The sequence below is a fragment of the Papio anubis genome, chromosome 1 (genome assembly GCF_008728515.1).
Source record: "Papio anubis isolate 15944 chromosome 1, Panubis1.0, whole genome shotgun sequence".
Classification (NCBI taxonomy): Eukaryota; Metazoa; Chordata; class Mammalia; order Primates; family Cercopithecidae; genus Papio; species Papio anubis.
In genome coordinates, this window is record NC_044976.1 from 19,101,173 (window position 1) to 19,126,951 (window position 25,779).

The 25,779-nt window shown below is 38.1% G+C and overlaps 1 protein-coding gene across 27 annotated transcripts in view; it reads right to left on the reverse strand.

The window, feature by feature from the left end:
- Positions 1–25,779, reverse strand: part of EIF4G3 (eukaryotic translation initiation factor 4 gamma 3) — a 376,290-nt gene that overhangs the window by 52,764 nt on the left and 297,747 nt on the right. For all 27 annotated transcript variants that reach the window (XR_004183106.1, XM_021936998.2, XM_021937011.2 and 24 more), the window contains 3 exons: positions 20,941–21,111; positions 14,079–14,276; positions 272–418 (listed from right to left, as the gene is read on the reverse strand). Coding sequence is in view for 26 of the 27 variants with exons in the window: in XM_021936998.2 (XP_021792690.1) it covers positions 272–418; positions 14,079–14,276; positions 20,941–21,111 (516 nt within the window). In the remaining variant the exon portion in view is untranslated. The remainder of the gene's footprint in view (positions 1–271; positions 419–14,078; positions 14,277–20,940; positions 21,112–25,779) is intronic.

Below are 25,779 nucleotides of genomic sequence, written 5' to 3' on the forward strand. Positions count from 1 at the left end.
ACTGAACTATACCCATCCATTTCAGATTTTTGGAATTCAGTGACCTCACTCAGGCTTAGATTGAATCGCTGGCATGGAAAATTGAACTGTCCCCTATATTAGACACTAAAAGGAACAAAGCATTCCCCTAAACATTAATATGTTGTTTCAACATGAAAAAGGCAATAGGTCCCTCTTAACGTAGCAGGGAGATGCTGTATCTAGCTTCCTGAAATTTCTCCTTTACAGTGCTCAAAGTGTACAAGCACTGTCTTTCTATGAAAATACTTACAGCACTGGCAGCCTCAAGTTCTTTCTGCTTCTTCTCAAAGACATCATCATCTGCTTTATCTTTTTCAAACTCCTTCTGGCAACGGTTCAGTAGCAGCTTCCGGAAATTCACGGTGTTACCAGGCTTGTCTGCCATGGGTACTTTCAGCTACATCCAGACAGGAAAATAAAGAAAAGCAACAAGATTACTTAAAGACATTACAAATATTTGTTTGCTTTACTGTATGAAATATGCTGACTGAACCACAGGCAAGCATTCTATAAGAGGCAAACAATATAGCTTCAGGCATTTCATGATTCAATAGTAATATGTTTTAAATTTTATTTAGAAAAGACAGACATTCCTCTCATATAAATGTACTTTTTTTTTAGCCATGCTTCTAGCTGACATGGAAATCCTTGTCATATCATTGCAACTATAACCCTGAACTTATCTAGACCTTACTTTAAAAAAAAAAAAACTGTGTAGAGTTATTACTTCTTTTTTTAAGAAGTACCATTGTAGTAAGTATTTTGGTTTAATAGGACACACAGAAATGACATAAGACAAGGGAGAATTTGCTGGCTATCACAAAACTGTTGTAGATGAGATCCTTATTGCATTTATGCAGAAGTTGGGATACTGGGGGATTTCTGATATATCTTTCCATTGGGGAATGTTATAATGTTAGTACTTACCTTGACTATAAATATAGTATGTTTATTGCTTATTGCTTATGTGCCATGAGAATATACTAGTTCTCCAAAAGTTTGGAAGCAACATCCTTACAAGGTTTCCATCCAAATCCAACAATAATTGTTTTCTAATAGTTGTAATAGCTCAAGGTTACTTGTAACCAAACACAGAGACATTCTTATGAACATATTTAGAATATAAAGATAGTAGCCTGCAGCAGGGATTCTACTAAAATATTCTAATGTACAGATGACATCCCTCTGAGCACCATTTTGAACAGCTATTTCATTATATGATACAACAGTTTTTCTGGGATCACAAAGTGGCTTCCAAAGTTCTGGAATGTATGCATGGTCTTTGCCCTATGTATAATGGAAGATCTTTGTGAAAATAGGGTACACTGCATTCATACTCACAAAATAATTAATGTTATCAACCAGAATGAACTTGGTCAGCTGCTGATCAAGGCTGGATGGCTAGAAAAACTTACTGAGAACTGAGGATGATGATGCTATAGAATATCTGTACTAGAACTGATGCCACACTCTCCAATGTATTCCCTATCATGTATGAAAGATCATTTAACAGGTCCAGTTATACTCAACCACGTGCTACATTGCATATTTCCTTTCGGTAGGAAACATTATCTTAGGAAGAGGGGAACATCTTCAGATAATTTTTTAGACAACCAAAGAAAAGGCTACTGTATCCTTAACTCCAAATTTAGGCTACATAAATGCAAGCAACTATAGATCATTTCACAGTCAGGCCTACTCTAAAGTCACACAAGTCAGCCTTCAAGAAAAGAAACGCTACATGAAAGCAAGAGTTTTCCAAAGCAAAAGCCAAAAGTTGATTCTACCTTCTCTTATATAAGACCCAGAATACACAATAATGGACTAAGAAATACAAAAGAGAACCAAGAAGTATATTCAAAAGCAGGGTGGCATACAATAGAGCACCAACATGACATTAAATTTTAGAACTAAAGGTTCTAAAAATCAGCAGTTATATCCAATTTACTGCTTTATAGGAACATAAGTTAAACCAGCCACAAAATCCTAGCCAGCATCTTGGCGTATTTACCTCCATCATCAGTATTGACATTAAGTGCATAACTGACTGATAAGAAAATAATAGTCCAGCCCACAATCTATCATCTCTTGGCGTATTTACCTCCATCATCAGTATTGACATTAAGTGCATAACTGACTGATAAGAAAATAATAGTCCAGCCCACAATCTATCATCTCTAAAGAGATGTTTCCTACATTACAGATTTACTGTGTAGAAACTGGGAGAAATGAGGACAACAAACAACATGAAAATCTAAGCACTGCCATATGGTGAGAAGTGTAGGGAAGACTATTTTAAAAGAGCTGAGTTAAGGATCAAAAGTTTTGCTTACTTGCTATGTAAACAAAGGCAATTCTTTTAATCCAAGTTTCAGTTTCATCATCTAAAACAAGGGAGGCACAGTCTCTATGTCCAACTGAGAGGGCAGCTTGAGCATTCAGCATAGAAGCACTTTAATAAGCCACAGAAAAGTAAGCTGTAACTGAAATCGAAAGAGTGCTGGAATCTGAGTCACAACATCAGAAACTGAATCCCAGCTCTTTCATTTAATCTACTACGTGAATTTGAGCAAGTTACCTCATCAAACCTCAGTCCTTACACCTGCAGAATGAGATATTCCAAAATGATTATAGATTAAGGAACATGATAAAACAGCTGTTGAAAAGGGAGCTCTGGACATAGTCACAATCCCAGCTCTGCCATGTAATTTGACTTTGGCCAAATTACTCAGTTTCACCAAACCTCTATTTCAAAAATGGGGTAAGGTATTATATCTATCTCTTAGGAGGTGTTATTGGGAGGATCAAATGAGGTATCTAAGGAAACAAATAGTGGCTGACACACAGTAAGGGCCCAATAAACAACTAGTATAGCTATATTTAACACCTGAAGCTCCATTTGACAGGCCTATGATTAAACATTAAGAGTAACCTATATCGTAATAACATAGCTATCAAAGAAAGGATAAAGCAAAGTTAGCTCACTAAGCAGTAAAGAGGAAATCACAAAATGCAAGAGAAACAAAAAGTCTGCTATCCCAAAATGATGGTCAAGAGAAATTTCACATGAATAGGGGCATAAAGAACATGTAATCATGCATAAACTTTTCAGATATATTCACATGGAAGTATTAAAACTGAATAACAAGCAGAATGACTACAGATTTACAAAAATGTATCTCTGAATGAATGAATACCTAGCTACACAGCTCCTTGAAGACTTGTTTTGGAATGTGACCTTAATATCCTCTGGGGATGGTTGACAGGGCTGTAGAAATATGGAAAGGGGCCAGTGAGAACATATCCTCTGAGAATAGTGATTCATGGTGATTTTCTTTCTTTCTTTTTTTGTCCTTAGGAGATGGTAAATTTGATAGGGCTGTAAGTGAGAACTTGTCTGCTGGACACTGGGTGGTCAGGAGACCCACTGAGATTGGTTAGTTGGAACAGAACATGAAGAGTGGATATCTTAATCTGCTTGGGCTGCTATAACAAAATACCATAGACAGGGTGGCTTAAACAATGGAAGTTTATTTCTCACAGTTGTGAAAGCTGAGAAGTTCAAAATCAAGGTACCGGCAGATTAAGTTCTTGGTGAGGACCCTCTTCCTGGCTCTTAAACGGCTGACTTCTCACTGTATCCTTACATGACAGGGAGAGAAACAGCTCAGGTGTTTCCTCTTCTAAGGGCACTAATCCCATTGTGTGGGCTCCACCCTCATGACCTCAACTAAACCTAGTTACCGCCCCCCACCCACCTCTTACACCTCCTAATACAATTATAGTAAGAGGGCTTGAAACTATGATTTTTCAGAGACACAACAGTGGACAAGGCAGATGCATGCAAATATGATCATGGATAATAGCAAGAATGAAAGGTAGTATGTGACAGTGAGAAAAGGATCTATTTAGACAACTACAATTTTCACTTAACAGTCCACGATCAACACTAAAATGTGTGGGTTTAAATGGGTTGTTTGGGACGGATTTCTTTTTCTCAGGGAGCAAGGGAGTCGGTGAGAATGTTTTAGTAAGGCTGCTTGATAAGCTGAATTCACTAGAAAGCACCTACCTTTTTATTTTTACACAGTAGTAAACTAACAATGTGGCATCAGTGTAATGAGAGCCATTCACACACAGGTCACTCAGCAATCTTAGATATGAATGTTATCAGCATCAGGTAGTAATTTTCTTCAAGCAACGTGGCCTATACTGCTGACATATTTGTTAGTATTGAGGGTGGACATGCTTATCCCCAAAAGGATCAAATTGTAGAGAATCATCAAGGGCTCTCAGCAGTGTGGTAATTATGGTAATCAAACAGAAATGAAAATGGAATAAATCCTGGCCTTGGCTTGGCATGTTCAGGATTTTCAATGCTGTCTCAGAACATAAAGATGTTAATGGTAATCCATGGCCCAGTAGTAATTTTGCCCCCAAATCATGTGCTAGTATGAAGTAACGTATTTATAATGAATAGTATAATGTAAGCAAGTGACACCTCTGTGCTAGCTCTAAAACTCCGGTTTCTAGAGGATAGTTTACTCTTAAAAAAATTTTATTTTTGGAGACAGTGTCTCCCTATGTTTCCAAGGCTGGTCTCAAACTCTGGGGCTCAAGTGATCCTCCCACCTGTCTCTTGAGTAGCTGGGATTATAGGCATGTGCCACTACTCCTGGCCAAGGACGGTTTGCTCTTAAATGTGAAGTAAATAGCAATACAGCAATTTTAAAACATTGTTTAATAAACCAACATAACTCTCAGGCCCATGGTGATATACTATTTTCTATCAGTGGTTATATTATGATCTTAGGCAATTTAACCTGCCAAAACTGTACATAATACTCTGCATACTATGAACACATCTATCAAAATGGATCTCTGTTAGATATACCTGAAGAGGTATAGTTTTAGGATAAGCACATGATTCAAAAGGGAGTGGTCAGTTATGAAAGTATAAGTTATCTCTGATCATTTTTTTCTTCAACACATTATAAAATCTTCCATCAGGACAGTTACAAGTCCCTCCTTCTCCAGTTGACCGGCCACTCGCTGTTGCCCACGGCCGACTTGTCATGTCTGCAATTCCAGGCTTTATTTTTTATGAGATTTAACTGCCTCTCTTTTTCTCTCAGTGTCTCTTCCTATTCTCGGTCCCGTCATTCTCCTCATGTTTTGCTTTTAAACACTTAAAGTGGCAATACTACAAGCTCTGTACCTGGAATAACAGTACACAGAATGCTTAAAAATCTGCCTTTAGTGCCATTCTTTGTAGCTGAAGTAGGCATGTCTCCCATAGCACAGATAAAACGTAACAAAACTACAGTCTCAGGGCATAAAAGAAACTCTTTCAAGTTGGTTATTCTTTCATTCAGGCATTTACCTACTCATTCACAACTATTACCTGCCAAGAATCATTCTAGGCACTGGGAATTCAGCAGTGAACAAAACAGAAAAAGTCCCTTCTCGTGGAGTTTATATTCTAGAGGGCTTCTGAGATGAGGATTCTCATTTCAATTATAATTAAGACAAAAGCAGAGCAATTTAAAATTGTACTTAAGTACAGATTTAGATACAGAACAACATTTTTCTTGTCCACTCTTCTCCATCTGCCACTTAATTCAGATGTCCTCCTCCTAAAAGAAGTGCTAAATTCTAGTTAAATGCTTTATTATTCATGAAGGAAGTCTCACAGACCTCTTCAGTCATTTCTAGTTGAACTAGCAGAAGCAGCAAAATACTCCAGAGGCGCAGTTGACCATCTCTTATGATTCCCTCAAGCCTTGTATGGTATGCCTTAGTAGAGCTTGGTGGACACGGGCAGCTGCATATATGGATGGATATGTACATATGTGTGTGTATACGGTATTACAGAGCAACGAGGGAAAGCTGAATCCATTACATCAATTTCCTCTATAAATCTAAAGGAATCTTTCCTAAAGGCCTACCCTTTAAGACTTCATGAAAAAATTAACAAACAAAATAATTTTATACTCTAGAATTCACTGCAAAATAATTTTATACTCTAGAATTCACTGCAAAGTTACAAAAGAGGTTTTAAATGGAGGTGTGCAATCAATGTGAACGACATGGAAAGAGAAAAATGGCTTAACAACTGCTCTAAACAATGAGAACACATATTCTCCTAAATCTTACAATCTCAACAGTCTAGGCCAGGGTTTTTAAACCTCAACACTACTGACATTTGGGGTAGGATAATTATTTCTTGTGGAGGGCTCTCCTGCACACTATAGAAAGCTTAGCAGCATCCTCATCCCATACCCACTAAGATGCCATACGAATAACCAAGAAGGCCTCCAGACACTGCCAAATGTCCTGAGGTGGGGGTGGGAGGGAATGTCCCTGGTTGAGACCAGACTCCCAGATACTAGTTTAAATTTTTATTCACTGTCTTCAGTTTCTTTGATTCTGTTGGTAGGTATTATTTTTCAAGCTAATAATTACCTTAAGGAAATTTTTTTAAATGCCTGTGTTCTAGAGGTTTAGAAAATGATGTATACAGTAGATCTTTCCTGTCTGATTTCACAAGAAACTTTAGCATAGTAAACAGGGGCTTGAAGGAAACAAATCTGCTTATGCCTGCATTGTTGAAACATATACTAACAGCTCAATTTTGGGCATTCCACTTTTGGGCAACACTGGTCCGTGGACACGTCATCTTGAAAAAGCAATTCAGTAGACTCCATTTCTTTTCTTTTTTTTTTTTTTGAGACAGGGTCTTGCTCTGTCACCCAGCCTGGAGTGCAGTGGTGCAATCTTGGTTTACTGCAACCTCTACCTCCTGGGTTCAAGTGATTCTTGTGCCTCTGCCTCCCAAGTAGCTGGGGTGACAGGCATGCGCCACCATGCCCAGCTAATTCATTTCTTTTCTAACAGTACAAAATAAAATAGCACACACTCAGGTATCCATTGCCCAAATGTGTCAAATCTTAACATTTTGCCATACTTGTTTTAGATCTTTTACTTAAAAAAAAAAAAAAAATCAGTGACTGTGTGTCTGTGTGTATACACAAATATTAGAGACAGGGTCTTGCTCTGTCACCCAGGCTAGAGTGCAATAGTGCCATCATAGCTCACTGCATCCTTAAACTCCTGGGCTCAAGTGATCCTCTTGCCTCAGTCTTTGGAGTAGCTGGGACTACAGGTGCATGCCACCACACTCAGCTTTTTTACTTTATTTTATTTTTTTGAGACAGGGTCTCACTCTGGTCACCCAGGCTGGAGTGCAGTGGCCCAATCATAGCTCACCGCAGCCTTGACCTCTTGGGCTCAAGTGATCCTCCCACCTCAGCACCTGCCTAATTTTTTTCTATTTTTTTATAGTGACAAGGTCTCACTATGTTGCCCAGGTTGGTCTCCAACTCCTAGGCTCACGTGATCCTTCCACCTCAGCCTCTCAATCTGGGATTATAGGCATGAGCCACCATAGCTGGCCACTTTTTCAGATTTTAAGAAACTAAATATTACAGTAAAACTTAAAAGCCGGTAGTGGCTTTTAAGCTTTTCACTCTATTGCTTGTTTTTGTTTTGAAAACTTTTTAAGATTCAGCTCAATTAATTATGAAAAAGCAAACTCCATAAACACCACCAGGTATGGTACCAGGTCAAGATACAGAACACTGAAAGCTTCTCAGAAGCTCCTCTTAAATTACCTTCCAAAGCACATCCACAACCCCCTCTCTGTCTCCAAAGTTATACAAAAGCCTTCTAGACTTTTATAATAACTTTCTTGCTTTTGTTTTACAAAGAAAACATGCAACCCCTAACACTACAGACAGGTATCCCCAAACACCCAAGTTAGTTTTTGTTTCATTTTTGAACATTAAATAAATAAATCATATAGTATCTTTTTGGGTCTGCCTTCTTTTACTCAAACTTACTCTTGTGAGAATCCATGTCCATGTAGTTGTACTTCAGATTCACTGCCCTTGTATAAACATGCTACAATTTATCCATTCTACTATTAACAGGCATTTATTCATGTTTTTTTTCTGTATAAAAAAATGCTACAACATTTTTGTATATATTTCCTAGCATATGAGATATGTATGTTTATTGGTTGTGTATATACCTAAGAATTAAAATGCTAGTTTTGGCAGAAAAACTTCAGCTTTAGTATATAATGCTAAACAATTTCCAAAGTGGCTGTTGCAATTCACATTACCATGACCAGTATGCGAGAGTTCTTGCTGCTTCACATGTATGTAAATCTCTGGTAAATGTAGCAATTTGGTGTTATTGCATAGTACATGAACATCTTTAACATTATTGCCCAATTGCCCTCATAAATGGTTGTATTCATCTTTAAAAGCATTTAAAATGGGATTAAAAAAAAAAATCTAGTGGAGATGAATTTTTTAGAACTATAGTTTATCTTTTCTTAGTTTATCACTTCCCTAATAATGAATAACATTGAATGTCTTTTTTTCTCCCTTAAAAAAAACACAAAAAAACGAGATACATGTGCAGGTTGTACAGGTTTGTTACATAGGTATACATGTGCCATGGTGGTTTGCTGCACCTACTGACCCGTCCTCTAAGTTCCCTCCCTCAACTCCCACCCCTAACAGGCCCTGGTGTGTGTTGTTCTCCTCTCTGTATCCATGTGTTCTCAACGTGAAACTCCCACTTATGAGTGAGAAGATGTAGTGCTTGGTTTTCTGTTCCTGTGTTACTTTGCAGAGGATGATGGCTTCCAGATTCATCCATGTCCCTGAAAAGGACGTGATCTCATTCCTTTTTCTGGCTGCATAGTATTCCATGGTGTACATGTACCACATTTTCTTTATCCAGTCTATCATTGATGGGCATTTGAGTTGGTTCCATGTCTCTGCTATTGTAAATAGTGCTGCAAAAACACACGCATGCATGTGTCTTTATAGTAGAATGATTTATATTCCTTTGGTTAAACACCTAGTAATGGGATTGTTGGGTCAAATGGTATTTCTGGTTCTAGATCCTTGAGGAATCATCATACTGTTGAACTAATTTACACTCCCACCAACAGTGTAAAAGCATTCCTGTTTCTCCACAGCCTTGCTAGCATCTATTGTTTCCTTTTTAACAATCACCATTCTGACTGGCATGAGATGGTATCTCATTGTGGTTTTGATTTGCATTTCTCCGATGATCAGTGATGCTGAGCTTTTATTCATATGTCTGTTAGCTGCGTAAATGTCTTATTTTGAGAAGTGCTGCCATTGATTATCTTTTCTAAAGTTTATCAACCAATGGATTTTCATTTCTATGAACTACCCATATTTTTATTGGGCTGTTTTTTTCCATACTGATTTGCTTCTTTTTCCTCCTTAATTCTGGATTCTAATATTCTGTCAGTTAATGGACTCCAAACATACTCCTAGGTTGTAGTTTTATCTTTGTATTTATTTACAGTATCTTTTGCCGCACCAAAGATTATAAACAGTCAAATCTTACACCTTTATCCTTCATGTTTTGAATCTTGCTAAAGACATCTTTCCCTACTCAAAGTTCATGAAAATAGCCTCCTCGATTTTCTTATAAAAGGTTACCTTTTCAAATTTAGATATTTAATAATCCTATGATGTTTGATGTGTGTAGTAGGATCCTATGATTCTATGCTCACTGTTACTGTTTTATTTCAGTCTCTCAATCCCTCAAAAGTAATCAACTATGGTGTTAGAAGTCAGGACAGTGGTTACCTTTTTTGCTTTCCCTGAGACTGGGTCTCACTCACTCTGTCACCAGGCTAGAGTAAGTACCATGGTACTATCATGGTCCACTGCAGTCTTGACCTCGTGAGCTCAAGGGATCCTCACATCGGAGCCTCCCTAGTAGCTGGGATTACAGGTGCGTGCCATCATGCCTGGCTAATTTTTCAATTTTTTATTTGTAGAGACAGAGTCTCATGTTGCTCAGTCTGGCCTCAAACTCCTGGGCTCAAGCAATCCTCCTGCTTCAGCTTTCCAAAGTGTTAACATTACAGGTGCGAACCACCGCACCTGGTCCTAGCTGCCTTTAAAAAAGAGTAAAGAGTATTGAAAAGGGTCTAAGGTGTTGCTGATATACATTGAGCTGTACAGTAATGATCTGTATCCCTTTCTGTAAGCATGTTGCATTGGTGTGTTGAAGCTTGTTCATATTGGTTTATGACAGACAACTGTTTAACAGTAATTTTATGAGTCTTGTGAAACTGTCAGTAGATTACAAATAGTCCTGAGGACAGCATTTACATCATTAAATTTGGCAAATGCAACAAATGAAGAATTTCAACCCAGAAAGCACATATATTAGTCATATTTCAACAAAAAAGTTTCAAAGATTAAAAACATACATGAAAGAAATAAAAGTCAGGTGCAGTGGCTAACGCTTATAATCCCAGCACTTTGGTAAGGACGCAGGAGGATTGCTTGAGCCCAGGAGTTTAAGACCAGTCTGGGCAACATATTGAGATTCTGTCTCTATTAAAAAATTAAAGATTAACTGGACACGGTGGTTCGTGTTTATGGTACTAGCTACTCAGGAGGCTGAGGTGGGAGGATCATGTGAGCTCAGAAGGTTGAGAAGGCAGGAAGCCCAGATCCTGCCACTGCACTCTAGCCTGGGTGACAGAACAAGATAAAAAGGAAAGGGAAGGGGAAGGAAAAGAAGAAAGAGGCCAGGCATGGTGGCTCACATCTATGGTCCCAACACTTTGGGAGGCTGAAGCAAGCGGATCACTTGAGCTCAGGAGTTCCAGATCAGCCTACAACATGTCGAAACCCTGAAACACTAAATTTATAAAAAAATACAAAAATTAGCTGAGCATGTGCCTGTAGTTTCAGCTACTTGGGAGGCAGAGATGGGAGGATTGCTTGGACCCGGGAATTTGAAGTTGCAGTGAGCTGTGATCACGCCACTGTACTCCAGCCTGGGATACAGAGCGAGATCTTGTGTGGGAAAAAAAAAAAAAAAAAAAAGGAAGGGAGGGAGGGAGGCAAACTCCAGAATACAAGGATAAAAGAACACGAGAGACAGAGAGAGAGAGGTAGAGGCAGCAGAGGGAGGGAGGGGGGAGAGAGAGAGAGAGAGAAAGAGATGGTTGAATAAGTTACAGTATATGCATATTATGAAATATTATGCAATTTGTATAAAAGTATGAGTAAAATATATCTGTAATGACCTAGAGGGCTGCCCAAAACATTTATTAAGTTAAAAAAACAAAAAGGCAAACTGAAAATAATTTATATAATTCAACTAAAGCAAAATCAAAAAAATACCTCTTTATACATACACTCATATTTTCATATGATTTTATAAATATGAAGAAAACTGTAGATGATTACATCAAAACCATTCACAGTGACTATCTAATAGGGAAGGAAGATTAACTGCCTGGGGCTGCAAGCAGACAGTAATAACTGTATTAACTATACCATTTGACTTGTTCAAATAGGTTGTTATCTTATAATTTAAAATAATCCAGGAGGCCAGGAGATGGCTCCTGCCTGTAATCCCTGCACTTTGGGAGGCCCAGGCGGGAGGAGCACTTGAGCCTAGGAGTTTTTGAGACCAATCCGGGCAAATAGTGAGACCTCATCTCTACTAAAAATAAAAAAAATAGCCAGACCTGGTGGTGCTGTGTGCCTACAGTCAAGCAGGAGGACTGCTTGAGCCCAGGAGTTTGAAGCTTCAGTGAGCTATGATCACGCTACTGGACTCCAGCCTGGGCAACAGAGCAAAAGACCTTGTCTCAAGCAAAATAAATAAACAATCCAATAAAGTTTTCAAAAGTCTCATAAGTGGGTGGCTTGTCTATAATTTCTTCCTATTCCAATCCAATTTGTACTTATTGCCAGATCATTTCAAAAGCCATTTTCATCAATATCACTCCTCCACTAAACTGCCTGAACACCACTTAACTGCCTATCTGATAAAATTCAAAACTGGGAAAGGGCACTGAAGTGTGATCCAGAGGATCTGGGATCCAGTCCTAATTTTAATGAGTGACCACAGGATGCCATGGCTACCACAATGAAAATGAGCGCTCAGAAATGGAAAATTAGTTTGCTTCCATATAACTATGGCACATCAGGAGACACTATGGCAAGTGATTGAGTTAAATAATCCCTGATTTGGATTCTAGCAATGCCACTTACTACTTATATCACCCCGAGCAAGTTATTTTTCCTTTTTAAGCTCAGTTTTTGGTTCAATAAAGTGGGGCTAATAACACTGACCTTTCAGAGTTAGAATAACCATTAAAAATAATATGTATACATAAAGCCTCTACCCATATTTCAACTTAGTAGGTGCTGAATAGATTATTTTTATTATAATAATAATCATCCTCATTCTATAGCGAACATTCAAAACCTTCACAAATTGGACCTAAAAGGTCCAGTATAGTTTCAGTTTATTTAGGGTTTACTACAGGCCAAACACTGAGCTAGAAATTTTGTAATCTCATTTTTTAAAAATTAATTTTATCCTTATAATATTGTAAATGGTATGAATTAATCTCATTTTATGGATTAAAAACAGGGGCTTAAAGACATCGGTAACTATTCTAAGGTCATAAAGTTAGGAAGCGGCAGAGTAGGAACTATTTTATCTTATCTTAATTTTATTTTATTTTGAGACACAGTCTCACTCTTATCACCCAGGCTGGAATGTAGTGGTGCAGTCTCTGCTCATAGCAACCTCAGCCTCCCTCCTGAGTTCAAGTGATTCTCCTGCCTCAGCCTCCCAAGTAGCTGGGATTACAGGTGCATGCTATCATGCCTGGCTAATTTATGTTACCACACCCAACTAATTTTTGTATTTTTAGTAGAGACAAAGTTTCGCCATATTGCCCAGGCTGGTCTCAAACTCCTGACCTCAGCCTGCCTCAGCCTCCCAAAGTGCTGAGATTACAGGCATAAGCCACCGTGCCCAGCCTGGAATTTCATTTTAAAGTTTAAATTTTAAACCTAGAGCTGTGACTCCAAAGCCACACTTACTGCTTCAGAATTGAGCCTGCTTAGAATATGTTCTTTCTTCTCCAAATGTGTATTCCCCATTATCTCAGGTCCAACTCAAACTCTATTTGCTTTGTAAAAGTTTTGTGGCTCTCCCACCAACATACTGTTTTCTTTTTCTTCCAACTTATTTTTCAGTCTAACCATCCATTCAGGCATTAAGATACTGCTACATCACAAAATACCTTTTAAGTATTTTTTTTCTTGGAAATACTTATTTTCAAAATGGATTTTGAGTTCCTTTAAGACAGAAGATGTGACTTTTCCAAACCCCAAAAGACTTACCTACCTTTGACATAGGTAGTCAAAACTATTGGTAGAATGAGAGAATTTTGCATTTTCATAGCTTGTTTCTAAGCAGCAAGGCACGACAACGAGTTGTAATAATTAAGAAAAAATCCAAATGTTAAAGGACAGACATTTCTGACACAAGTACCTTGGTAACAACAGGAAGAGAAAACACAGATGATACATGGCAGTTTATGATCGTGGGATAGAGGACAATGAACACTAATCAGAAGCTCTTTGGTCTCCCTCTCTGTCTTGCCCTAGATTTGACAGGCTGTGGAGATTAAATGGCTTCAGACAATGTAAACAGTTTCTATGACATGAAATTATCAGCTTTGAAATCTTTTTGACTACAGAACAACTATCCTTTCATTTTCACAGAGATTAGAATTAGAATCAACGTGTTTTTAAATTTCAAACTTAATTAAATGTGAAAGCATGCATTTGCTTGCTTTCCATAAGAGACACACAGGAAAAATTTGTTGCCCATGACAATAATTTTACATTACTAATTCAAACCTGACTCAATCTTTCTTATGTTGAATGGGCCCATCTCATGTCCATTTCAGTACAGACTTCATATCCCCTACAGAGGGGAGTATACGTTTTAATAAAGCAAGATTGTCTTTATATAATGAGGATATATCAATAAATACTAAAAATATATTCTCCCCTTTATGTTGCCCCAATAACACTTCTGGGAAGAATGTGTAGTGAGGGGAGAATATACCTCTTGAAGATTTCTGGTTTTACTCCTTCCTCTCTTCTTACCGTTACTAAACATCGACACATGTTTGCGTAAGCCACAGAGAAACTGGGTTCATCAATAGCCTTCTCAAAGACCAGGTCAATAACTCCTTTCAGCCGCTCCTCTGTATCAACAGTAAGTCCTGACACTTGCTTCATCAGTTGATTGAACATCTGTGGTGTCAATTTATTTAAGATACTTCGAACTTTTCTAAAAAGCTCCTAGAAGGGCCACAAAAAAGAACAGCATTAGAGTAACTTAGAGTAACTGTGACAATATGGTACTTTCTGTAATGATTAATTTTTAAAATAATGTATAAGTTCAACTTCTCAAATTATTAACAAGGACTGTGAACTAGTTATAGAAATAATTAATCTATTTAACAAATAGTCAGAAATTACCTTCTTTTCACTACTGAGGAGAATTCTAGAAATAGGTATATACACACTTAGCTGGTGGGAGCATTATCTGTTAACATTTCTAAGGGCAATTTGACAACGTGTATCAAAAGCTTTAAGATTGTGTATGTAACCTTTGAACCAGTAATTATACTTTTAGAAATGTATTTATATTTAGCGATACGTAAAAATATTTTAGCCACACTAATTTCCATCATAATAACCCATTATAGAAAATAACTTTGATGTAAAAAAAATAGAAATTTGTCTAAATTATGGTATAATATAAATAATGGTATGAAATACTAGGCAGGAGTCTTTTAAAATAATGCTATAAAATCTCTATTTAAAAAAAAAAAAAAAAGAATTGAAGATCTTCCTAGACTAGTAAAAGGAGATATACAACTCCACTTAATGGTGAAAGGCAAAATGATTTTTGCCCCTAAGATTGAGAATAATGCAAAAAATGTTTCTTCTCACCATTCCCATTCAACATCATAACAGAGGTCCTAATCAATGCAATCAAGCAAAGAAAAAGCAATAAAAGGTATGTAGATTGTAAAGGAAGAAATAAAACTCTATGCAGAGAAGATAAAATTGTCTACATAGACAATCATAAGGAATCTACAAAAAGACCAGAATAAGTCAGTCTAGCAATTGTAGGATACAATGTCAAAATGCAAACATCAACTACTTTTCTATATATTAGCAATAAATAACCAGAAATTATTTTTTTAAAGTACCATTTACAGCAGCACCAAAATCTATAAAATGTTTAGCCAAAAAACTGACAAAAGGTCAGCAGTGGTGGCTCACACCTTTAATCCCAACTTGGGAGACTGAGGTGGGTGGATAAGTTGAGGCCAGAGGTTCAAGACCAGCCTGGCCAACATGGCAAAACGCCATCTCTACTAAAAACAGAAAAATTAGCTGGATATGGTAGTGCATGCCTCTAATCCCAGCTACTCTGGAGGCTGAGGCAGAAGAAGTACTTGAACCTGGGAGGCGGCTGCAGTGAACTGAGATTGCATCTCTGTACTGCAGCTTGGGCAACAGAGAGAGACTCTGTCTCAAAAAAAAAAAAAAAAAAAAAAGAAAGATGGAAAAAAATACGAAAACTATAAATCACTGATGAAGGAAATCGAAGAGGGCTTAAATAAATGAAGATATATATCATGTTCATGTATTAAAAGATTCATTATTGTCAAGATGTCAGTTTTCCCCAAAGTGATCTACAGATATATCATAATCCAAATCCTAATAGGGCCTTTTGTTTTTTGTTTCGGGTAGAAAACAAGGAGCTGATTCTACAATTTATATGAAAAGATACACACACACACACACACACACACAGAACCCTAGAAGAGCCTAAACAATTTTGAAGAAAAAAAAGAAGTTGGAGAATTGAATTCACACAACCAGATTTCAAAACTTTCTATATAAAGACAGAGTGGTGTTGGCCAGAGGACAGACATAGCTTGATGAAGAATGTAGAGTCTAGAAATAGATGCACACATATATGATGAACTGATTTTTAACAAAGATGCCAAAACATTTCAATGGAGAAAGGATAATCTTTTCAACAAATGGTGCTGTAACAGCTGGACATCCACAAGAAAGGGGAGAAAAAGAACCCTGACCTATTATCTTGTACCTTGTAAAAAACTCACCAAAAATTGGATCACAAAACTAAATGTGAAACCTAAAACTATACTAGAAGACAACACAGTAGAAAAACGTTGTTTTCTTGGGTTTATGCAAATATTTCTTAGATATGACAGCAAAAGCACAATCATGAATGAAAAGGTTAATTCAGTATTATCAAAATTAGAAACAAGCTGGGTACAGTGGCTCATGCCTATAATCCCAGTATTTTAAGAGGCTGGGGTGGGTGGACTGTTCGAGCCCAGGAGTTTGAGACCAGCCTGGGCAACATGGCAAAACCCTGTCCCTACAAAAAATACAAAAATTAGCTGAGTACGGTGGCACGCACCTGTAGTCCCAGCTACTTGGGAGGTTTAGGTGGGAGGACTGCCTGAGCCAGGGGAGGCTGAGGTTACAGTGAGCTGTGATTGTGCCACTGTACTCCAGTCTGGGCAACAAAGTGGGGCTATATCTCAAAATAAATAAATAAATAAATAAATAAATAAATAAAAATAAAAATAAAAACAACTGCTCTGTGAAAGACACTGCTGAAAGAATGAAAAGAGGCTGGGTGCAGTGGCTCATGCCTATAATCTCAGCTCTTTGGAAGGCAGATTGCTTGAGCTCAGGAGTTTCAAGACCAGCCTGGGCAACATGGCGAAACCCCATTGCTACAAAAAATACAAAAATCAGCTGGATGTGTAGTAAGCACCTGTAGTTCTAGTTGTGGGGCTGAGGCAGGAGGATCGCTTGAGCCTGGGAGTTCAAGGCTTCAGTGAGCTGAGATCATGCCTCTGCACTCCAGCATGGGTAACAAAGGGAGACTCTGTCTCCAAAAAAAAAATTACATACATACATACACACACACACACACACACACAAAATCATTTATTAGCTAAGCTACAGGAGTTCATGCCTGTAATCTCAACACTTTGGGAGGCCAAGGCAGGAGGACTGCAGGAGGCCAAGAGTTCAAGACCAGTTTGGGCAACACTGCCTCTAAAAAATTTTTAGGCCAGGCGCAATGGCTCACACCTGTAATCCCAGCATTTTGGGAGGTGAAGGAAGGCGGATCACTTGAGGTCAGGAGTTCCAGACTAGCCTGGTCAACATGTGAAACCCTGTCTCTACTAAAAATACAAAAAAATTAGCCGGGCGTGGTGGGGTATGCCTGTAGTCCCAGCTACTTGGGAGGCTGAGGCCGGAGAATCATTTGAACCCAGGAGGCGGAGGTTGCAGTGAGCTGAGATCGCATCACTGTACTCTAGCCTGGGCGATGCAGCAAGACTCCGTCTCAAAAAAAAATAAATAAATAAATAAAAAATTGTAACAAATTAGCCAGGTATGGTGGTCCATGCCTATAGTCTCAGCTACTTGGGAGGCTGAGGTGGGAGCCTAGGAGGTTGAAGCTTCAGCGAGACACCATCGTGCTACTGCACTCCAGCCTGGGCAATAGATTAAGACCCTCTTTCAAAAAAAAAAAAAAAAAAAAAAGTCTGAGATGGTAGCTCGTGACCAGCCTGGGCAACAGAATGAGACCTGGTCTCTACAAAAAAATTAGCCAGGCATTGTGGCACATGCCTGCAGTCCCAGATACTTGAGAAGCTGAGGAGGGAGGATCGCTTGAGCCCAGCAGATCAAGGCTGCAGTGAGCTGTGATAGTGCCACTGCACTTCAGCCCTGGTGACAGAGTGAAACCCTGTCTCAAAAAAAAAAAAAAAAAAAAAATCATTTCACTGTAACTAAGTATCTAGTTGATATCCACTAAATTTTGTGTTAGGTACAAATGAAGCACAAAGCAGTTATTGCCTTCCACAGAATCAAAATCTAGTTGCAGGGACAATACATTTAAAAACGAAGTGATAAAGCAAGTACTAGGGTTGATTAGAGACCAGAAAGGGGAATAGTTTAGGTACATGAGGTCAGAGGCACTGGATTAGTCGAGGAATGCCTTTAGAAGGAAATGAGGGCCGGGGGTGGTGGCTCACGCCTGTAATCCCACACTTTTGGAGGCCGAGGTGGGCAGATCACCAGTTCAGGTGATAGAGACCATCCTGGCTAACATGGTGAAACCCGGTCTCCACTAAAAATACAAAAAGTTAGCCAGGCGTGGAGGCACATGCCTGTAATACCAACTACTTGGGAGGCTGAGGCAGGAGAATCGCTTGAACCCAGGAGGCAGAGGCTGCAATGAGCCAGGATCGCACCATTGCACTCCAGGCTGGATGACAGAGCGAGAGAGAGACTCCATCTTAAAAGAAAAAAAAAAAAAGAAGGAAATGATAATTGGGCCAGATAATAAAGGATAGAAAGAGCTGGCTAAAGGGAAGAAAAAAAAATAAAGTAGATATTTGATGAAAGAGAAAACACTTTAGGAAGGAATTGTTAATGAGGATTTTCTGGCCTGCTAATTGAGAGAACACGCTGGAAATATCAGAAGACTAGCCTTCTCTGGTTGTGAGTGAAAAAGACATATTGAATGCTAGGTTAAAAAGCTCGAATGGAAAGACAAAAATCAGTGTTTCAGGTAGATGACTCAGGCAGCCTCAGTAGAAATGTTGTTAACAGAGGAGAAAGAAGAAAGAGAATGCAGGGAATCCTAGGGGTAGAAGCCCAGACATGTCCTGAGGCAATGATTTCCTAGAAATGCTTCAAGAAGATGAGAATAAGGTCATCGACAGGTCGTTCATAATGCTGATTTAAATGATTTAATATAGTAGTAGGAACATAAGGGAAGGCAACAAATCAAGTCCATATTTAAAAGAAAGTGTCAAGAAAAAGAAGGTTGTACTGGCTCTGTAAAGGAATTTTAATAATTCTCCATTGGATTTCTTTTATCTACTTACTAAAGAAAACCTATTAATTAATGCTACCTCATATCAAGATAATTATTCTGTTTCTGAAATAAGACTTAATAATGGAGAGAACTCTGTTATAAACAAGCAGATTACAAGTTATAACAACTGGACTATTCTTTTATGACGCTTGACAACTTTTGAAGCTTTAGTTTCCTCATATGGAAAAAAAGGGTAACATCTATTTCCTCATTATAGGTACAGTAAGAATTTAATAAAGTAAGGCATTAATCCAAGTGCCTTAAATACATCTTCATTGTCAATTATGAAGATCCAGTAGGAAGTTTTAACTATCTTCATACAGGCCATTTAGGCCCATTATCATTAAGCATTTCTCAGGGAGATTGGAGAGAGGGACAAAGAAGGCTTTCTTTTTTTTTTTCCCCCTCCAAAAAAGGTTGAGATATGTTGAAATGGAGAGAAATGTAGGGACTTGATCTCAGCAATGTGAAGAAGGATGTCCTTAGGAACCCTGTGGCAAATGTTTGGGGATAATCCCTACAGAGATAAACAAAAGCAAGCCGCCAATTACAGTTTGACAGCACGGCTAGTTGACGGATTGCTTCATCTTCATCTCTGTTTTGTATTAACTACTCTGTGGGTTCGCTTATTTACTGAACAATTATTTACTGAGAATTTACTCTCTCGAACGGTGGTCCCCAACCTTTTGGCACTAGGAACTGGTTTTGTGGAAGGCAATTTTTCCACAGACCAGGGTTGGGGATGGGGTTGCGGGGGGAAGAGGAACGTGGTTTTTGGGATAAAATTATTCTACCTCAGATCATCAGGTATTAGTTAGATTCTCATAAGGAGCGTGCAGCCTAGATCGCTTGCATGTACAGTTCACTCCTATGAGAATCTAGGGCTGCCACTGATCTGACAGGAGGTGGAGCTCAGGTGGTAATGCTCTTTTGCCACCACTCACCTCCTGCTGTGTGGCCCAGTTACCAACAGGCCACCGACTGGTACTAGGGGTTGGGGATCCCCTTTTCTCTGAGGTTACGTGATGGAACTGAATCAGAACGATATCTAAGGCCCATCTCCGCTCTCAGGGACATCATCATACTAAGCACTTAACCAAGCTCCAGGAACCATGCCAAATGGTTTATATTATTTCATTCAATCTTAACACTGGCCCTATGAGGCACTCAATGTTTGTAACTTCATTTTATAGTTGAGATTAAGAACCTGCCTAACAGAGTCAGGATTCTGCCTCCAGACCTGGAACTTTGAACTGCTACACTTAACTGTTCATGGTGAGAGAAAAGATATATAAGGAATCAAGATGCTCAAAAGTTAGTAGGTGATCTGTGATGCTTAGCTCTGGTACAAGTGTGAATTTTAAGAGACTCCAGTTTTGGTGCCTAGAAGCAAAAACATCTGAAGTCGCAGAGGTAACCTGGGGATAGGAATTGACATTGTGTATAAAGCAAAAGATGAATAAAGGCTTTATATAATCTGACACATAAAAATTAATTTTGTGTCAATAAAATAAATCCATTCAATTTATCCTCATAATTCTGAGGGCAGGATATGCATAAAAAGATTCAAAGAATTAAATTTTATTCCAAAAGCCTTCAAAACAAGATGAGTTTCTAAATTCTAGCTTACTGGCAATGAAGGCCTGACAAAGAACATAAAGCAATGTAATAATTAGGATAAATAGGATAAAGAGACTCAATCACTGAGAATCTAAAAATGCATTTTAAAGAAAAGCAAATATTAACTTAAGCCTGAATTATGTAAGTCTATGACACATGAAACCTCTAGACCTGGAAACTATTCTGAAAAAACACACAAAAAGCAATTTCAAGAGAAAACAGTAGGTTGTCTGGCATCCATAATGGCTTTTAGAATAATTCTTTTAATAGGAAAACATTATAAAAAGTCTTAAACTGATTATCTCTACAAACATTAGCAAAGCAAAATAAGTTTAAACAAAATCAACATAATTTCAAAACAATGTCAGGATATGCTTTTGTTCTCACCTGGGTTTTAATGTTTTCGGGATCATCGGCTTGGCTGTCTCGTTTTTGGCTGGGCTTCCAGGCATTTTCTGCCTTTTTTAGGTGTACATCTTCTTTTACAGAAACTGTGATAATCTTTCTGGGTTCTCTTCTTTGGCCAGGTTGAGATCTTCGTGGTCCAACATTCAACAACTAGGACAAGAATATTACAGCTATTCAGAGTACTTGCAATTTATTGTCTTTGCTGTGCTGTTCAAGTCAAGCCTGATGACCACACCAAGCAACGCTAGACACTCAAGCTGGATGTAATCTTTTTGCGGGGTAAAAAAACAACCTCAGAAGACCATCAATGTAATATTCTCCACCACTACAATTTTTGAACAAGAGGCCTTTTTGAACAAGATGTTTGACAAAGCTGTTACTTCTAATGAGAAAGACTACTTCTAACTGAAGCTTTATCTTTTATTAGTTGCATAACTGTGGACTGGTCACTTCAATAATTACAAAAATTCAAAGGTAGTTATCATCACAGTTACAAATCTGCTAAAATTGCGTTTCTACAATCCCAGGGTAAAATGCAAATATAACATCAACACTAAGCCTTACTGTAGATCATAAAATATTCCACTTGATATGTTGGGTCAGAAATACTAAAATAAACTCATTATATATCATCGATGAGAGTCAAACTAAATTACTCCCTGAAAAAAAAAATGTCTTCCTTTTATTTGTCAGCTCTGTTCCTGCTGGATTCTCACTATACTCTTGTGTTAAAACCAAAGTATGTTGCCATGTTATACTGCCAGCACACTAAGTAGAGATAACAGAGTAAGTTAAAAGTTGCATTTTGTGTATCAAAACATTCATAACAATTACTATCTTAAATGCTTGGAAATAATTTTTCAAGGTTAAACATTTGGGTTGATACTAAGCTCTGCTACCTTCAAGCAGACCTGCTGCACGTTGACAACCTTTACTTTTTCTGATATATCATTCTTTTAGTGCTGAGCAAATATTGCCATCAGATTTTTTTTTTTCTTTCTGAGTTGTACTGAAGGGCTAGCCATTAGATTTCAAGAGAGAATAAAAACTTCATACAAAGCACACATACATGAAAATCATTCCTCACTTAAGGCCCCAATGCTGCCCTTTTGAATACAGAGAAAGAAGTACAGACTTTAATGTCATTTATTATATAAAAAGGCAGTTTCTAGGAGATACACAGTCTGGGGCCTAAGCTGCTAAGCTCAAACACCTTTACACATCAATCATTCTCAGAATTATTCCTTTATGCTTCACCATCTGCCCCAATTAGAAATGGTAGTTATCAAGAATGCATCAGGATCAAAAGTTAGAGTTTCTGCAAAATTTCACACCAATCTTGTCAAATGCACCCAGCTAAGGATACAGTACTGATGATATCTCAGACTATTTGATAAACATCAAAAACAAAACACACACACACACACAAAAACAGGTCAGATAAACCCAGAGGTATGAGACACATGGTATAACTGAAAGGAAATAAAGATCATCAGATTGGAAAAATGCCAAAAGGGAACAGTTGTTAAACCAGACAGTACTACTATAAGAACATAAATTGTAACTGAAATTTTAATATAGTAGCCCAGACAAAACAATTCTGTTAGAAAAATGTAGCAATCAGTCGGGCGCGGTGGCTCAAGCCTGTAATCCCAGCACTTTGGGAGGCCAAGACGGGTGGATCACGAGGTCAGGAGATCGAGACCATCCTGGCTAACATGGTGAAACCCCATCTCTACTAAAAAATACAAAAAACTAGCCGGGCGTGGTGGCGGGCGCCTGTAGTCTCAGCTACTCGGGAGGCTGAGGCAGGAGAATGGCATAAACCTGGGAGGCGGAGCTTGCAGTGAGCTGAGATCTGGCCACTGCAGTCCAACCTGGGCGACAGAGCAAGACTCCGTCTCAAAAAAAAAAAAAAAAAGAAAAAGAAAAATGTAGCAATCAAGTAATGCCTGATTTTTATAATTCAGGTTATATTCTGTTGACTTATGTAGATTAATAACTTATTAAATGGTTGGCTAAACCTCAGGTAAACAATTATATCACAAGATATTTAATTTAATCCATGCATTTGTACATAAACATTGCCAAGAACAAATGTTTCTGGATGTAATGAAAGGAAATTATGTCAAAATCAAGTAAGAGCCAAAGATGAATATTAGGAGACAAAGTCAGAAAATGCCCATTTCCAAACCCTACTGCAAACACCAATAAATAAATATGCCTTGAGATTTGAATCTGGAAAATGGCAATACGATTTATTCCACACCTCTTTACCTGCTCCAAGACAAATATGTGTGAGTCTCAAATGAGCAACACAGAGATGTGAGAAAGTAACAATAATGCTTCAAAGGAAAAAAAGCTTTGAAAAGCTAACTGATAAATTGTTAGTCCAGGATAAAATAGTTAAAATTAAAACCCAGGTGAAAACACCCATGAAAAATTTTAAAATTATAATTGTATCTCTGGTTATAACTAAGATAAAGACACTGTTCTCAAATACTTATCTAGGTATTTTGAGTCCTTAATACATCTACTATACTTACAAATTCTTAGTATGTTCAATTAATCAATCTCTAATGCGCCCATATTTACACTCTGAGAATGAATTCACTGTTTGGAATAGCAATGTCTGGAAAACTGTGGTGTAGTGAACTTAGGAGACAAAAGAATCAGACTCTAGAGAGTACAAATCTGCTATGTATGAGCAAAGTCCTGTAGGCAAGTCTCTTAGTTTTGTTAAGGTTTTTCATGTATACAATGCCAGCCCTACCTAAAAATGTGATTATAGGATATAAACCATGTAAAAGGACCCTAAAAACTATGTTATCGTCAATACCAAAGGACCAAAAGGAACTTTTAAAAAAGTGATATATAAACGTAAACATTTCATGTCCCTTTTTGTGTGTGAAAAACTTAATACAGATAATCAAATTTTTGGTATCCTTCAGAAGTAGCAACAGATGATGAATGATTTATATACTAAACACACAAAAAATCTAGGATCCTGTGCTAAAAGTTATGGGCTACACAAAAAGAAATGACACCTGGTTTCTTTCTTTGAAAGACGGTACTTTAAGGAACTTTAAGATATAATGTGCTCAAGGTCCACAATGTCAAAACTAAAAATGTCAAAATCTGGGGTTGATTAGTGAGCCATTTTCTTTTTTCAGGCGATATTAAAGTTTGAATTTTTTACCCACTGTCAGTTTTCAAAAAGGTATTAAGAAATTATACCCATCTCTGTTTTGCAATTTAATATACATCATTCCTATCTTATTCGGAGACTGTAACCTTAAATTCCACTGCTTACCTGGATAATCAAAGAAAATAGAATCAATATGCACTTACATTTTTAAAGAAGGAAGACAATCAAGTATTCCTTTAAAGAAAGGTTTTACTCCTAGAATTTTTCTTTGCTCCTAGGATTTTTATGATTGATCAGTTTATCTCAAAAGTTAGTTAAAATAACTATAAATGGCAAATTACTTGTCTAGGTCCAATGCTCCTCTTAAGATATATTTTTTGGAGTGCTTTCTGTGATGTCCACAAAAAGACTACAAAGACAACTGATGAGTAATTTTATTTTATCTTTTTAAATTTTTTATTTTTTGGGACGGAGTCTTGCTCTGTCGCCCAGGAGGGAGTGCAGTGGCACGATCTTGGCTCACTGCAAGCTCCGCTTCCCAGGTTCACGCCATTCTCCTGCCTCAGCTTCCCGAGTAGCTGGGACTACAGGCGTCCACCACCATGCCCCGCTAATTTTTCGTATTTTTAGTGGAGATGGGGTTTCACCGTGTTAGCCAGGATGGTCTTGATCTCCTGGCCTCGTGATCCACCCGCCTCAGCCTCCCAAAGTGCTGGGATTACAGGCGTGAACCACCGCCGCCCCGCCCGTAATTTTATTTTAAAAATAACTAAAGACATGCTATTTCGTGGTGATTTCTAACAGATATGCACTTTACTATCCAGTGAAGGACACTTAGGTTTGAAAACTACGTAGCTGCATATGACATTTTAAAATCATTAGCATGCATTAAAAATATTTTATAGTAAGTCTGTTGCAGCAGTTTTTGTGGTTTTTTTTTTTTTTTTTTAGACAGTCTTGCTCTGTCACCCAGGCTGGAGTGCAGTGGCGTGATCTTGGCTCACTACAGCCTCTGTCTCCTGGGTTCAAGCGATTCTTGTGCCTCAGCCTTCTGCGTAGCTGGGATTACAGACATGTAATCCCAGGCTAATTTTTGTATTTTTTTTTTTTGTATTTTTTTTAAATTTTTTATATTTTTGTAATTTTGTATTTTTGTATTTTTAGTAGACACAGGGCTTCGCCATGTTCGCCAGGCTGGGCTCAAACTCCTGGCATCATGTGATCTGCCCATGCCCACCTCAGCCTCCCAAAGTGCTGAGATTACAGGCGTGAGCCACCATACCTAGCCTGCTGCAGAAAAGTTTGTATTAGAAGTCATGGCTGCCGGGCGCGGTGGCTCAAGCCTGTAATCCCAGCACTTTGGGAGGCCGATCACGAGGTCAGAGATCGAGACCATCTCTGGTTAACATGGTGAAATCCCTCGTTTCATAAAAAAATAACAAAAATCTAGCCGGGCGTAGGGAGATGCCAGTCCCAGCTACTGAGGCCGAGGCAGGAGAACGGCTCGAACCTGAGGCGGAAAGCAGGTGAGTCAGCGCCATGCACTGCACTCCAGCCTGGGTGACACAGCCGAGACTACCCCCAAAAAAAAAAAAAAAAAATAGAAGTCATGGCTAATTAAGATAATAATGGGGCATACCACACATAGATTTCACATTATTAGGTGATAA